The following is a 13624-nucleotide window of genomic DNA, read 5'->3' as shown; positions in this document are numbered from 1 at the left end:
GGAGCTCTTAATGTCTCGTGGGAATGGAAAAACAAACCGACCCCCTCCGGAAGAGTTGCGGGCAGCCTCTTTCTGAAGGAGTTGCTCGGTCGCTGAGCGCCGTAACCTCCGTTCCGCGGGAAGCTATTTGGGCAAAGCGAGCGTCTTAATTCTGATGTATGGCAGGTGGCGTCTCCTTGCATTAGGGAGAGCGGGAAGCCATCTCTTTAGAGCACGTGGGTGCACACTCATCCGTGTGTGTGCAAGGCCTGGGACGGTTGTAGAAGGAGCGAGGCTGTCCCAGATTCCCCTCTCAGGAAGGCTCTCCTCGGGTTCCTCCTGCGCACGCGGGCCGGCCTGTGTGTTGTTGCTGCTGCTGCTGCTATTTTGGCTTATGGGCAAATCACTTCCTTTCAGCATCACCTTACACCCCCCCCGCCACACACACACACACACACACCCGGTGCCCTTTTCCAGGCGAAGCCTCCTCTCCCCACCTCAACGTGCCACGCGCAGCAGCCAGCTTTTTTTTCTTCCCGGGCGGTACAATCTGCTTCAGCGGTGCCCTCATTTTATTCCTATGACGACAAGGTGACGGCAAGGCCTGCCCTCCCGACCACTAGGCTTGATTATTGTAATACCCTCTGAGCCGGCTGTCCAGACCAGCAACGCCTCTCGCTCCCGCAAAGCGGCTTGTTCGAAATACAACATCAGCTGCGTCGTGGGCAGCCTTGATCCTGTTATCTCTCCAGGCCCCTTTTCCTCCTCCTCCTCCTCCTCCTCTGCTTGGCAAACCCCCCCCCCCTTGAGAACAGCCAGCTGCTGACTCGATGCTTCCCAGTTGCCCGGTAAAGCCCTTTGCTGCTGTGTTGGTCTTTCGGCAGGATGGGTTAAAAAAAATCAATGATTTTTTAAAAATAATAATAATTTAAATCACAATTGACATTTTAAAATCACATTTTAAAAACATTTAAATTGTCAATCCGATTTTTTTTTCCAAATTTACACCATGATTTAAATAGATTTACTGTAATTTAAATCAAACTTACCTGGTTTTCATGGTTGTCCTGGGATTTTTTGGGTTGTTTTCCCTTCTCTCCCCCCTTTCCCCTTTCTCTTTTGCTCCCCACCCCCCAGTGATACTTATATCCTACCAGTGTTGACTACCCTGGCTTTAGGAAAGATGGCAGAGGGCAGGATCCTGAAAAGACCACCACAGACTCCATGTGCACAAAGGAGGCGTGAGGAGTCTGCTTTTGAACCCAACAGGGCCTTCCCAAGAAACCTGCTTTTCAAGAAAAGGCATATACTGAGGTTCCAACCATGCCAATGAAGTCTGATCCACACAGTCTTCTAGTCCAGGGGCTTGCCCAAACTGTTTTGCTGCCTGAGGCAGTGAATAATCTAGTGTACAAAAGCAACTTGGAGACAACTAGTTTAAAATAGCTAGTTTCTAGTAATCAATTAACATTTTTATCAGTATAGCTTAAGGGAGAATACCTTCATTCATATTTTTTGCCATTTTGATTTTTTTTTTAAAAAAAAATTCTTTATGCAATCTGGCTTGTTGCTGGAATAGGGCAGTATCTTCCTTATCCTTTTTTTTTTTTTTAGCCCAATCCACCTCTTTTCCAGTTTTGTGCTAATGATCTTAGCAATTTGCTTTGATTTCCACATGGGGATGTGGAGGTGGCATGGAGGGAGGCTCTCGCAACAGCAGTGGTTTTCTATTGCTCCTCATGGCCGCTACTCCAAGCAAGCAGCTGGATTTTTCGTGCCCTCAGAATTCGCTGCCCAAACGCATACTGCCAAAGTGACCTAGACCGTTTTCATTCTGAGCAGATAATCCACTGTTGTTGTTTTCCTTCTCATAAAAACTGGATTTTTGTACTATGCTGCTTTGTTCCGCTTCTGAGACTGGGAAGCATTTGAGCAGCAGCGTCTGATATGGCACAGGGGCTAGTGGTTCAAATAAACAAACAAGCCCGCACGTCTCTGGGCTGGACAGAGGCTTTCGTGTGAGCCTTCATGCTGCTTTACGAGGCCACAGGTTTTATGCAAGGTCAAAGAGTCTCCTTGGGAAAAGGCAGGCATTTCAAAGCAGGTACGTGCATTCATGCTTACTCACAACTCCAAATATCTCTGCTTTTTAAAACTCCAGGTGTATTATAAAACTGATTTTTTTTAATTTCAAGCTAGCATGGAGCTCTAACCTGACTTTACTGTCTTCCCTCCTTGTGGCTGGACAAAGCCAAACCTTCTGCAACTTTAAATTCTGCTGAGCCCAATAGAAATGTTGTCATTGATTCGATCACCTTTTTCCATTCTCCAGCATAATTTCCACTGAGGAAATAAGTAGATAACTCAGTTGTGCCACTGCAGCCTTTAGGTTGGGGCTCTTATGACCAAACCTTCTTCCATGCAACCAGACTCAGCTCCTGCACAGATAGAGAACGAGATTCCAGAGACCCTGTCAAGCCTAGCTTTGTCCCTGACATGCTACTTTTCTCTGTGTAGAGAAACGTTGTACAGATAGTCATCCCATTGTGGGAGGTTCCTCTTGCAAGTTGTACACACACACACTTGAGTATGAACTAGGTAAGAAAAGAAATTTCCCCCTTGTAGTCCAATCGTATGCATGCTTGTTTGAAGAGAAGAGTCACTGTATATAGCGAAGCTTACTTGTGAGTAAGTGTGCAAATGATTGCTGCCTTCAGGCATTTGTTGCTGTTGCTGTTGTAGCATTCGGTCTGTGCCCTTTCTCTTATCTTACTGGCAAAATGGGCTTGATGCTGATGGCTAGAATCATGAGGGTATGTTAATACTGTGTAACTGACTATGGCCAATTGCCGCTAGCTAATGAAACTCCGTAATTATAAGATGTGCCCTTAATTATATCAACAAGTGTGCACCTCGTCACATGACCAGTGTAGTGCCTCATTAGTTAGACCAAATTTGCTGCAGTTATTTAATTGTGCTTCCACATTTATCGGAAGAGCTACTTGAGCGACAAGTGGAAGAGAAGAAAGAAAGAAAGAAAGAAAGAAAGAAAGAAAGAAAGAAAGAAAGAAAGAAAGAAAGAAAGAAAGAAAGAAAGAAAGAAAGAAAGAAAGAAAGAAAGGCTTGACTGAGATCTGTTCAGCACAAATCCTATATATCACTGGAAAAAGTCCTTCTGTGCTTTCTCAGGTAGCTATAGTACATTTAATAAGGCTTAAATGTTGAATTCAGCTTGTTGATGCTTTTAGAACTGCAGATCTCAACATGTTTCCTGATCAAAATAGTGGCTTGGGGTATCAATATTTAACCTAAATAAAATAAATTTGCCTGTTCTCAAGAAACAAAAATTCCAACAGCACCAGATTGAATTATTTCACAGTTGGAAGGGATAATTTTTGAGAATGCAAGCAACAGTTGGGTGAATTTTCAAGCTAAAGAGAACTGGAAAACTAGCTGCCTTGAGCCTTGCTGACTTTCGGAACTGCAGGAAATGACAGCAGGGAAGGCTGGCTGGCTGGCTGGCAACTACTGGGGACCATGTGAGTTAATTCTGGCCAAAACACTTTTCCTTTATAGGAGAGGTTGACTTCAGCTTTTTATGCTTGTTGCAGGATGGGTTTTGGACTAACTGGAACAGTCTCCAGATGGTGCAGGAGGATGGTATTTTGACTGAAGTGTGGTTTTTTTTTTTTTTAATATTAAAACCATTCCTGATTCTGATGGGACCATCCTGTCACTCTGGGCTTCTGTTCAAAACATTTCACTATGCATTTGTGCAAGTTCACCCCAGCTACTTTCTTGTTAGTGTCCTACGTTGTCTGCAGTATTGGCTGGGGTAACAAAACACATGGTTCACCCATTCCCAGGTCCTTGAAAGGATTCTCTAGGATGGCCAGGGCATAAGAGCCACCCCAGGTCTGACCAAAGGACTGTCTGCTCCCAGAGTAGCAATCTAGGTGGGACACAAGGGTGACCCACAAGCAGGACATGCCTGCCATAGTTCTGTCACACATATGTTCCTCAGCACCTATTAGTGTGGACACATACAGCCCCAGGGCTATTTTATTTATTTATTTTGTTGTTGTTGTTGTTGAAGAATTTTGCAACTTAGGAGAAGGGAAGATAAGACCTGCTGGTACCCTTATATGAGCACCGGCTTTTGTATTTCCTTGCTTATCCTCCTTTTGAAAAAGTTTCCAATATAGAACTTTTCACCCCGAGATACAAAATAATAGGGACATCTCTAGGGATTTTGCCAGATTATCTTTTTTTCAGTCTCACATCTGACTGTGTCTGTAGCTCTTTCCTTCACAAATGTGTTATTAAATTTTAATTTAGGAAGTCTAATGGCAGAAGCGGCCCTAAATTGTCCCTCGTTGTGCTCTTCCTCCAGTAGATATGAAAGCAGTAGGAGAAATAATAAATAGTGATGTGACACGGGGAGGGGAAAGACCTCACAACTAAAATAATAAGCACTGCCAGTCTTTGCGATCCCCATTAAAAATAAAAACATCTTGAGTCAGGCTTTTAAATGCAGGGAGCCAATTTTTCTTGCAGGTGAAAACCTTGAGGATTACAGTTTGTGACTTCACTCAAGTGACACAATCACAGAAGGGAAGGCCATTATTCCTGAAGCCGGATTTGCCATTGAATTCTTGGATGACTTTGCCAAGTAACTTTCTCCAGAATAGTATAAGCTAGAAGTGCAGACATATGCTTGACAGTATTTAGCCTGCCCCTTTCTGAGAACTGATGATGGTGCTCCCAAGAAACCGGTTCACTAACCTGAGGCTGGCCTTTTCCTGCCTCAGGCGGCAGATGCAAGCAGACCCCAGTGGCAATTCTCCCAGCCACCAAAGTATGGTGGCTGTCCCAAGATAAGGAGGACCTAGCCAGTGTCCCCTGGACATCTTGTGGCTGGACCCCTCTCATAATCTTTCTACTGAGCTGTTTGGTGATTATAGTTGGTTGTTGTCAAATAAAAGCTACTGGGAAGCAATTACATTTATGTGAGAAAGGACTGCACTGATTCTCATTTGGTGTTGTTTCAGACAACAAGGACTATAAAGCCCTAAGTGGTTTGTCTCTAAAAAGTAATTCATATACTGTGGGAGGGGAGATACATTACATATTAAACTCTTAAATGGCAGGGACTTTTTGGTGGTAACTGTCCACATTATGGATCTCCTTCTTTTAAAAAAAGAAGCTTGATAGCCATGCTCCCTTTTGGAAAGTGAGTTTATTCCAGTGAGTCTATGGAAATGAATTACAGTGCAAATTTTTCTATTTCCTGCTCCTGCTGCAAAAGCCCTTTTCCAGGTTGATTAAATGATGTCTTCCTGACAGTGCAAAGAGCAAAAGCTGCATGTTACTACTAGGTTATTGTGCCTTTACTCCTGTGCAGAATTACAGGGAAAGGGGTGGGTGGGTGGGGAGCCCCATTGAACTCAGTTATAGGTACATCTGAGCAGACATGCATGGGGTTGCTTTGTTCACTACATGGTCGAGGTCCTTAGCAAGCCTCCTGGGTGCCAGACATATGGACCGCTTCAACTCAGAAAGTTGGCAGCTCAAACTGTGAAGTCAAATGAAGACATTTGTTAGTCCCACTAACTCCCAGCCATCCTGTGACAGTAAGTGAAAAATTAGTAGTAAGGTGACAACTCCTGAGGAGGTCTTTGATCCTGCTGTGCCTGTAATGAGACAAAGTGAATGAAACACAAAACAGGCCTTGTGGAAATGAAGAGGCAGAATATCAAAGGTTTCTCCCCCCGCCCCTCAAAAAAACAGACTGGGGCTAAATTAAATACATTTCTTCTGACGTCCACTGAACAGTTCAACTTTCATGCTGTCAGGTTTGCTTTGAGTAGGCTGAGATCAGGCAGGAGCCATGCTATGTGATATTTTTTTTCCCCAAATATTGGGCAAGAAGCCCATTTTTAGAAGACACTGATAGATGCTGTTTTAAAACAAAACCTTTTAAACTCTTTTGTTGCCTAGGGATAAAGACGTCTTGAAGCACACTGCATTCTCCTCAACCAGTGAGCGAGTTTATATTGTTAATCAACACAAGGCTAAATCTTAAACTAATCCTACCTAGAGTAGACCTAATGAAGTACTCGTTAGAATCTAATAGAGTCCCAATGATTTCAGTGGGTCTACTCTAGACTGAGCTCGTATAATGTCCAGGAATAGAGTGAAAACGTGGCTAGATCATCACTAGTGCCTGTACTGCACTGCTTGTGCAGTATCAAATGGGTGGCGGAGTCTACCACTTCATCCTGTGCTGGGAATAATTCCTGACATACAGGACGGGAAGGCTACGGGACACATCTTCCATGAAGGACATAATTTCTCTCCCCTTAGGCTGATCTGAATGTCACATTTGCCAGTGAAGACACATGACAAAGGTCACGTTCTGTGACCCATCCACAATCCTTGGGGTCTGCAGACTACACATCTTTCAAATGAGCTGGATCCAACAATAAGAGTTTCTTATGACAACTGCTCATCCAGTCCATCGCCTTGATAAATTGCTTAGAAGGGAATGAATGGCCCTTGACTGTGATGTTTTTAATATGTAGCTTTATGATTTGCAAAGTTTGTTACAATCAGAAGCCAAAGCAATGTATATCCCTGATCCCTGCACCTCTTTCAGGTATGATGGGGAGGCACATGCAACGTCTGAAAAATCACACACTGACTGGTGGTTCAGGCTGCAGAGCTCTTTGGGATCCGTCTGCATGAACCTCTCTCATTATTATCAGACAGGCAGCCAAGGGTAGCTGGGTTCTGCAAGCGTCAGCAGAATTACAAGAAGCTTTATTGGCCAGAATCAAGACTGCAAAATATACGTGATGCAATTCAATATAAGTTTACATTCTGATCTATCAGTTTGGGGGTTTTGTGTGTGTGCACCCATAAGGCCTTTCCTACATGCTGGGAAAGAAGCTGCCACAGTTTGATGTAATGCAGAGCAGACATGCGTATGTCAGACTGAAAAATCATCATACTTTCATAATGAATATAGAACCTGAGCACTCATGGCAGGCATAAAATGCTGCCTGAAAGAGTCAAGCTTTCATGGATTTTGGAGATGATCAGCCTTACAGTACAGAACTGAGAACCTAACCTATTCATAGGAGCCATACATAACGCCACCTAACAAGTCCCAAAGTGAAGGTTACTCACTTTGCTGTATACACACACAGACACCAGCCCCAGCAAATCAACTAATTCATTTGGTAAAAGGTGTGCAGGAAGTCGCAAAGGAATTTCCGAGTGAGTGTAAGACACTCATGCTGGGCTGTGATAGGTAGGAACGAGGGGAGTGTGAGTTAGATTCAGCCAAAGACAGAGTCCTAACTAAATTGGGGCACTTCTGGAAGGCATCACTCTGTAGTGAAGCTGGCCTTGCATATGGTGCCTCATGCTTCAACAAAGCAGATCCTTTGTCTCCAGAAATATTGACTTGAATGCAGTTGGTAGTCCCACCTGGAAGAGATCCGCTAACAGGTTTTAAATCACTTGTTGATTCACTACTCAGCAATTGATTCAGTGGGTTGATTACAGTAGTCTCATTAGCAGCTGGATTTAGGCATTGCCTTTTTAGGGTTAATTTCTTCTAAAACACTGTGCAAATGCATGCCTCCCCTTCCCCATGACCCTTGCTTCTGATGAAAACAGACCCTTCCAGGAGAGAAGCGAGGTTGAGTGACGAAGGCACCTACCTTTTAATCAGGACTTTCCCAGTCCTTTTCTGCTGGGGAATGAGCTGTGGCTCAGTTAAATTGCTACAGTATTTCTTCTATTTCTATAAAAAGTGTTTCTGCATTAGGTTTTGGGGTAGGCTGTCTTAAGGTTCTCAGTATTCATGATTCCAAAATCTTTTCCTTTCACCTGTTCAAACATTTTAAATCGATTCTTCTCAGATGCTGCTGGAATTAAAAATCTTTTATCAATGATGGCTCTCTTGGGATTGCTGTTGTTTTCCTTTTTAAAGCTCTGTAATGTATTTTACATGATCATTGTGCAGAATTTAGGCAGTGAATTCACCTCTTTCCCTTAGATAGGGAAAAGGTCTTATTTTTTTTGCATTCAGTTCTTGCTGCTCTTCTGTTCTTCTAGTGCAACATGGTGGGGGTGGCAGTGGCAACACTCACCCATTAGTGCCATGGCAACAGCAGGAACTGACCTCGTTTCCCCTCCAAAACAAGACGTGTGCAGGGCACACACCTTGTTTCTCAGGCTGATCATGTTTCTGGAAACCTCCCAGAAGTGCTATTAACCTTGCAAAGAGCTTTCTCTCTTGCTCTCTCTCTCTCTTTCTCTCTCTCACACACACTACACACAGTTTTCCCAAAGTGTCTCATTCCTAATAGTACTCCTGTTTCAACCTGTTTCTGCCTAGAAGACCCTCATAGGTCAGAACTCTTGAGCAAAGGAGTTTCAAGAGTATGAAATGAAGAAGGATATTTTCTTTTCATTTTCTTTTTCTGTCAAAAACAGATAAACAGATAGTTTGACAGAACTCCAGGAGGCTATGGAAGACAGGAGGGCCTGGCGTGCTCTGGTCCATGGGGTCATGAAGAGTCGGACATGACTTAACGACTGAACAACAACAAGAGGGTTTAAGCACATGGCTGGGTATGGGCCCCAGCCGTGAATGTGTTAGTAGTGCAAAGAAAGGGAAATATCCCTTTCTAGTGCAGGGAGGGGAGTTTTTTTTTTTTTTAATCACAGTATTACTCTTCCAGGACTCCTAGAAGATATCATCATTGTCGTTTAGTCATGTCCGACTCTTCGTGACCTCATGGACCAGAACACGCCAGGCCCTCCTATCTTCCACTGCCTCCCGGATTTGTGTCAAATTCATGTTGGTAGCTTCGATGACACTGTCCAACCATCTCATCCTCTGTCGTCCCCTTCTCCTCTTGCCGTCACACTTTCCTAACATCAAGGCGTTTTCCAAGGAGTCTTCTCTTCTCATGAGATGGCCAAAGTACTGGAGCCTCAGCTTCAGGATCTGTCCTTCCAGTGAACACTCAGGGTTGATTTCCTTTAGAATTGATACGTTTGTTCTCCTTGCAGTCCAGGGGACTCTCAAGAGCCTCCTCCAGCACCACAATTCAAAAGTATAAATTCTTTGGCGGTCTGCTTTCATTATGGCCCAGCTCTCACTTCCATACATCACTACAGGAAAAACCATAGCTTTGACTATTCGGACTTTTGTTGGCAAGGTGATGTCTCTGCTTTTTAAGATGCTGTCAAGGTTTGTCATCGCTTTCCTCCCAAGAAGCAGCCGTCTTTTAATTTCGTGGCTGCTGCCACCATCTGCAGTGATCATGGAGCCCAAGAAAGTAAAATCTGTCACTGCCTTCATATCTTCCCCTTCTATTTCCCAGGAGGTGATGGGACCAGTGGCCATGATCTTAGTTTTTTTGATGTTGAGTATACATTCACCTTAATCTGAACACACCAGTTCTCTTTTTCCTTCCTTGATTTACTTTTTTTTTCATACCCTAACATACCATGTTGTTGTTGTTTAGTCATTAAGTCGTGTCTGACTCTTCGTGACCCCATGGACCAGAGCATGCCGGGCCCTCCTGTCTTTCACTGCCTCCCAGAGTTTTTATGTTTTGCCTGCTGTTGGTCATGGACTTCACTGATGTGACTCAATACCATCTGCTTGACTTCTGGCTCCTTTCAAGTTTGCTCCCTCTGCATCTGGGCCTGGGAAAGAGTGACTTGCTCACAAAGGGAAGGAATGTAGAAATCAAGGGTTTCAAGCTAAGGACATCAGGCCAATCCATCCCTAATAACTAAAGGAAGCAAAAGAGACGAGTTTCTATCTTTGGCACTTAATGTGGGGTGAGATGAATGTGGGATAAGACAATCGAGGTGAGGTAATTCTAGGACATTCTCTCTGTGTTACTCTCTTTTTCTCAGCTCATCGATAGTCCACAAATCATGTAAATGTGTAGGTTCTTTCACAGCTTTTTTAAAATCAGACATATACTTCTGGGTATTATGGTATCTCACAGATTTATAGAAGCCTTATTTTCTGATGGAACCATTTTGTTTTCAAATGCTAAGTACACTTGAGTTTGCTATTATTGCATACTGTATAATAAAGGGCCACTGGCCCATATGTTCTGGGCCATTTGATGTATTAGCTGTCCAGAAAAGTAGTTATTGCTAACCTGCCTCAAATTATTGTCTAGTCTAGAAAGCCCACATATCTCCTGTTTTTAAGAGCTCACTTTAAGTGTACAAATGTTCCTCCCTGTACGGGGATCTTTAAAAGACTCATATATGATGCATTAGGCCCAGAGCTTGGAAAAATTCCATTTTTCAAATACAATTCCCAGCATCTCCCTTAAGTTCTAAAAAGGGGACTTCTATTGCTATGCCCATAGCCAAGGCTACCTGTCAGAAATAGTGATCTGTTTTAGGGATTAAGCATGATGCCCTGGCTTTGTCCAGAACAGACGTTGATCTCCATGCCACAACAATAATGCCTCGTATCACTGAAATTCCTCACATTTGTATTTGCCAAGGTGTTTTTTGGGGGGGGAGGGGGAGGGGTTGTGCAGTTGTGGTTGTTACTGCATTAAATGTGGGCCTATATGGAAAGCACGGGCAAAGGGAGATGTTGAGGTGCGTCATATCCTTGCTACCCTTGATTCTGTGAAAGGGAGGCAGTTTTTCCGCAAGGTCAAGAGCAAAGCAGAAGAAAGGAAAGGGGAGTGAATGCATGTTAGGAAGTGTATCTTTATTAACTTATGTTTGGCATCTTGGGCTCTTTTGCTTGGAACCAGAAAGAAATGTAAAACACTAAAAATGTCATAGTATGTGACTGTATGTCCTTTACAGAGTCCCCATTTACATCAGTGCATATGGGAAAGCAAAGTAGTCCTAATTTGTATTAGTGGGCTGTTGGGCAACTCCAGCTGTGTCACAGACAGCATGCTCTGAAAGATAACTGGCACTAAATGTGAACGGCTGACATTGAAAATGACGTTTCTTAAGCTATCCACAGAGACAGCAGCATGATTGTGAATTACCACCATGAGAGTCTTTTTTTTTTTTTTTTTTTGCATGTGTGATTTAGCATCCCAGGGCCCAGCAATGGAAGACTTTAGAATTCAGTCATTAAAGTGCCTTCAGTGGCTGCTGCTTTGTTCTTGGTCCATCCGGAGATGAAGGAGAAGGTCACTTGCTCTTAACAGCGATCCCGTTCAGTGCAGAAGAAGTGAAGAGCTTTCTGTGGATACAAACCAGCTGACTAGAGAGAAACAGACTTGTCAGAGTTGGAAAGGTGTGTCGCTTACTCCTACCGAGGCCGTTCCCTAGGGCTGGTCCCAGATATTCCTACCGCCTTTTCCCCCAACCCAACCACCCACCCACCCCCTTTTCATTATCAGACCTCAGACTCTAGACTGGATATTCGCCTCCAAGATCTTGCTGCATAAGGGCTCTGCATCCTCTGGGTTGTCAGGAAGTCCCTTCTCTCAGTATTGATCATCTGAAGAAATGATGGATCCACCCGGCTCCGGTCCCTGCAGTCTCTGTATGTGCTGCCAAAGTACATGGTCCTGTGACCGTCTTCATGGACCAGGAAATCCCTGCTGCAAGGAGACCACGGAGCTCGAGTGAAGCAGTGCTGGGTGACCCCGGATTGTTCGCACAGTTGAGGAGAGCCCTGGTAAATACGCCCCCAGGGAACAGGCAGGTTTGTGTAAGAGTTCATGTAGGCATACTGCTTGTGCACCACCGTGGAAGCCCTGCGCACCCCTGGAGAGTTCTGCACGCAGGCCTCCCGGTAGGAGGGGAGCTTTGTGGATTGTGAATGCAGCAGGCGCTCGTCTTTCCAAGACAAACCGTTGGCCTCCACATACTTCCTATTGCACGTATAGCTTGGCCTAAGGGCATTGGGAGGGTAGTGATGGACTCCGTGATGGATTCCAGGCACGGTTGTTGGTTTTGGAGTCAGGCCAGCTTTGGGGAAGAGGTCTGGCACGTCCCCGTAGCCAGGAGATCTTCCATGATGCTTCCAGATGCTTAGGGACTGGGGTCTCTCTTGCTGCTCTGGCAACGGCCTTGGGAGATTAGCTCTGCGGCTGTGCTTCTGCCTCCTTAGCTCTGCAGTGTCTGATTCTTGATAAGGGAAGGGTCTGCAAGTCCTGTCGGCCTTTGGGAAAGGGTTATGCTCACAGGCATGAGGCAAGAAGGGACCTTCCGACTCCTTTCTTTTCTCAGAAGCGGAAGCCAGCCTGGCCCCTTCGGCCGAACTGTCGTGCCCACCTTCTCCATAGACCAGATGAACATTCGGGTAGAATCTCTCCTTCCCATGCCCTCTGGCCATGGAGAGCTTATACTTATACTCGGAGGGAGGGAGCTCCCTAGGAGACCTGAGTGGGGAGTGGGGAGCTGCACTAAGGTGGTTTCCAAGTGGTACTTGGTTTCTGAGATGGGGCTGCAATGTGGATCTCGCCACATAATGTGAGGAGCTGTTCACTGTGGAACCTGGGAGAACCTTATCCTCCGAATAGGTGCCTCTGAACTTCAGGGGATGAAGCACTTGAGGCTGCTCAACTGTCCCACTCCAGTTTTCGCCAGCTGGCACCAAAGATGGTTGGGGCGCAGGAAGTGAGGGTGGTAGAGGCCTCCCAAGCTTCTCAGCTGCTGCTGCTGCTGCTGCATTCGAGGAATGGGCTGGCCTATGAGGCCCACTGGTGTTTTGAACAACAAGCTGTGGAGTCTTTAAGGAGAAAGTGGTTTGGAGGTTTTCACTCCTGTTAGACCAGTTCTCAATGGTACGTGTAGCGTTTTCTAGCGAGTTCCCGACACTGGCCGTTGAAACCATGTTCTTGGCAGCCTGTAGCATCTTCAGCACATTGCTCTGAGCAGAATTTGCTGTGACGTCAGGCTTGTGAACACGAGCAGGACTCTCCAGATTCTGGACTCCATTAAAACAGCTGTAAATGCCCTGGGGAAATACAAGAGAAGAAGAAACATAGTGATAAAAACAAAGCAAAGCAGAGAATGACAAATGGGCATGTCCTGGGAAGGGCCCAATCCAGGGGATGCTGGTGTATGCGCCGCTTCCAAGTTCTTGAAGGAGAGGCATACGGACATTGGGTGACCTCATTGCGCTATTTGGAGAACGAGAGACTGATCTACTCAGGAGCTCTTGTTGTTTTGGGTCTACTCAGTTATTATATTCCTTTAGGGTAAATCGTATGGTTATATGAAGGTCAGGAGGGGCACCTTTTCTGCTGGAATGGTTTAAAGAAGCAAGGAGTAGGGTGCATTTTCTTCTTCTCCAGCCTTACATTTGGCTGCAAGGTCTTGATTCCACTGTGAAGATCCGCTACTGCTCTGTGCTACAATGGCCTTCCCCACTTAACGGCACTCCGAAAAGAGCTACCTGAGATTTCTAAGGAGTGGTTTACCATTGTCACCCCATAGTCAGTTTCCATGGCTGAGCAGGGATTTGAACTCAGGCCTTCTGATCCCTAGTGCAGCATTCTATGCACTGCAGCACTCTGGCTTTCTAGTTAAATATGATGGATTGGTAGACAAGGGCTGAGAAGTTCCCAGCCCCTGCCATCCTCTCAATGCAAAGGGCCTGGCCAGTGGC

The 13624-nt window shown here is 45.1% G+C and overlaps 1 protein-coding gene across 2 annotated transcripts in view; it reads right to left on the bottom strand.

Moving 5' to 3' along the window:
* Positions 1–10732: 10732 nt before the first annotated feature.
* GRIN2C (glutamate ionotropic receptor NMDA type subunit 2C) overlaps positions 10733–13624 on the bottom strand; it is a 104950-nt gene continuing 102058 nt past the window's right edge. For both annotated transcript variants that reach the window (XM_072990578.2, XM_072990579.2), the window contains one exon: positions 10733–12970. In XM_072990578.2, coding sequence (XP_072846679.2) covers positions 11402–12970 — 1569 coding nt within the window. In that variant the 3' untranslated portion in view covers positions 10733–11401. The remainder of the gene's footprint in view (positions 12971–13624) is intronic.

The sequence above is a fragment of the Pogona vitticeps genome, chromosome 2 (assembly GCF_051106095.1).
Source record: "Pogona vitticeps strain Pit_001003342236 chromosome 2, PviZW2.1, whole genome shotgun sequence".
Classification (NCBI taxonomy): domain Eukaryota; kingdom Metazoa; phylum Chordata; class Lepidosauria; order Squamata; family Agamidae; genus Pogona; species Pogona vitticeps.
This window is presented reverse-complemented; position numbering and strand designations above follow the sequence as displayed.